Source organism: Mesitornis unicolor, unplaced genomic scaffold (assembly GCF_000695765.1).
Source record: "Mesitornis unicolor isolate BGI_N332 unplaced genomic scaffold, ASM69576v1 scaffold35636, whole genome shotgun sequence".
NCBI lineage: Eukaryota > Metazoa > Chordata > Aves > Mesitornithiformes > Mesitornithidae > Mesitornis > Mesitornis unicolor.
In genome coordinates, this window is record NW_010192294.1 from 1 (window position 1) to 2,241 (window position 2,241).

At 46.1% G+C, this 2,241-nt stretch overlaps 1 protein-coding gene across 1 annotated transcript in view; it reads left to right on the forward strand.

Annotated features, from left to right (window-relative positions):
• Window positions 1-1,410: 1,410 nt before the first annotated feature.
• VSTM2A (V-set and transmembrane domain containing 2A) overlaps window positions 1,411-2,241 on the forward strand; it is a gene marked incomplete at its 5' end in the record, with an annotated part of 21,961 nt that continues 21,130 nt past the window's right edge. The window contains one exon of the mRNA XM_010187038.1: window positions 1,411-1,577. Coding sequence (XP_010185340.1) covers window positions 1,411-1,577 — 167 coding nt within the window. The remainder of the gene's footprint in view (window positions 1,578-2,241) is intronic.

The following is a 2,241-nucleotide window of genomic DNA, read 5'->3' on the forward strand; positions in this document are numbered from 1 at the left end:
CGGGCTGCGCTTGGCGGTGCGGTCGAGGAGGATGCTGGCTGTATTCCCCTCCACGCCCCCACACAACTCGCACGCACTGACCAGGAGGGGAGGTAACGACCAAACAAACAAACAAAAAACCCCCAAACAAAACAAACTCACAAGCTCCAAATACACAAAATGCACAGTCGTTTTGTCAGTTAAACTCAGTGACCAGTAAGCCCTGACTGGTGGGGGAGGGGGGACAGAGAAAGAGACATTGTGAAATATAAAGCTAGTAGCTTTGCTAAGTATCTGTTGCCAAGCATAAATGTAAGGGAGGAAAGAAGTAACAGCGGTTGAGTGTATTGCTAAATTATCCCACCAATTCCAGCTTAGATAGGAAGACTGGATAAATAGAGAGAAAGAGGGGAGGAGACAATGGGCAATATTTCCTTCGCATCATAATATGCTCCAGTCAATATGTTACAATGCATAACAGAAATCAACATTGCAAGGTCTTTTCAAATTTTCCTCTTTTTGAAACACAGGTTTTATTTATCACATTGTCTGTCTGTAGTCCTCCTCACTTGATTATCATGCTTAATTATGTTGCACAATTTTAAAGTGAGTTACAGGAAAGGATGAGAAGTAAAGACTGAGACTTGAATAAATACTCATGCCCTGGACTATGTCCATTAGGATTAGTTTTTAAACCTAGTAGTGTTACACTGAGATGGGCAGATCCTGTTATTTAAAGGACCGGGATGCAAGGGTGAATGTTAGTTCTAGAAAGCGTCTGCCAGGACTGAAAAACAGATGCATTGCTCCTTGGTCTGGTTATGCAAGCGGAGGTTCTCAGAAAGAGTAACTAACTCAGGTAAAGCCTTTGAAATGGACATTTTGATGAGTGGTCATAACCCACACCTCAGAAGAGTGCCCATTCCAACAGCCGCTCCAGTCAGCTGTGGAAGTTTTCACAATTTACAAATCTCCAGCTCAGCCCTATGAAATACAATAAATCAGCTTGACTTTTTTTCCCTTCCAAATTGGTCTTGTACAAAATGCCTCAGCGAGCCTGGTGAAATACTGCATTCTGCCCAAGGGTATTTGGACCTAATTGCATGAAACTTTACCAGCCCAAGGGAGCAAATAGAGGAGCCTATAGCATTTCCCATAAGCAGAGCTTTGAGTGTAAAGAAGGTGGATTTGTGCATAAGAGAGGAGAGACATTCTTAGGTGTGAGACAAACCAGGGGAGATAATGCGTGAGGAAACTGGAAAATCAGAAAAGAGGAGGAATGGGGGGGGGGGGGAGGAGAAATTAATTAAAATGGAAAAAAAACCAAACAACAACCCAAAGAGACAGAAGAAAAAAGGCAACACAAAAAGCAGAAAATAAACAATAAGTAGGTAACAGGAGATTCCAACATGTTATGCATTTGTTTTGCAGCAAAATTCACTGAGTTTCCCCGAAATGTCACAGCCACTGAAGGGCAGAACGTGGAGATGTCTTGTGCTTTCCAAAGTGGCTCTGCTTCAGTGTACCTTGAAATCCAGTGGTGGTTTCTGCGGGCAGCTGAGGACCAAGAGGCTGGAGCTGAGGTGACGGACACTCAGGTACTGATCCTCTGCCGCAGGGTCCCCACACCACCTGGGAATGCCACAGGAGCAGGAGGAAAGGAAGGAGAGAAGCAGGGGAGAGGGAAAGACCAGAGGGAGGTTCTGGATCTCCCCAGGGACTTAATTTTGACCATGAAATAGCAGCACAGGAACCTGGAGAGAAAAATGCCTACCTCAAGGGATGATGCCTTTGGTACCTGTCACTCTCGGGATGCAGCTAGGGATGTTCACAAAACCACATGGATTTCCAAAGTCTAAACTTTTTTTTTTCTTTTTTTTTTTTTTTCCTTTTTCTTATTTTCCCTCTGGAAAGCAGCTGTTCAGAGACTGCTCCTTGTGGGAATTTCTTTATTACCCAAATGGCAAGATCCTACACGTGCTCTGCAGTTTACAGCTGGTGCACTCGAGTTGGCAGCCACAACTCTGCACGCAGCTGTCACAGACGGGCACACACTTTCAGGGGTGGGGGAGCAGGGGGGAAGCGACGCCCCAAAGAAGTAATAAAGAAAGAAAGAAAGAATAAACTAGCGCAATTTCAGTCTGCCGATCGGGACAGAAGGGGCCATGTCCACTTACACCGCCGTCCAGGGACGCTCCTCCCCTCCTCCGCGGCCAGCTTCGCACCGCTCTCGGGCTTGTGGCGGGTCCGTGGGGCAGTGTC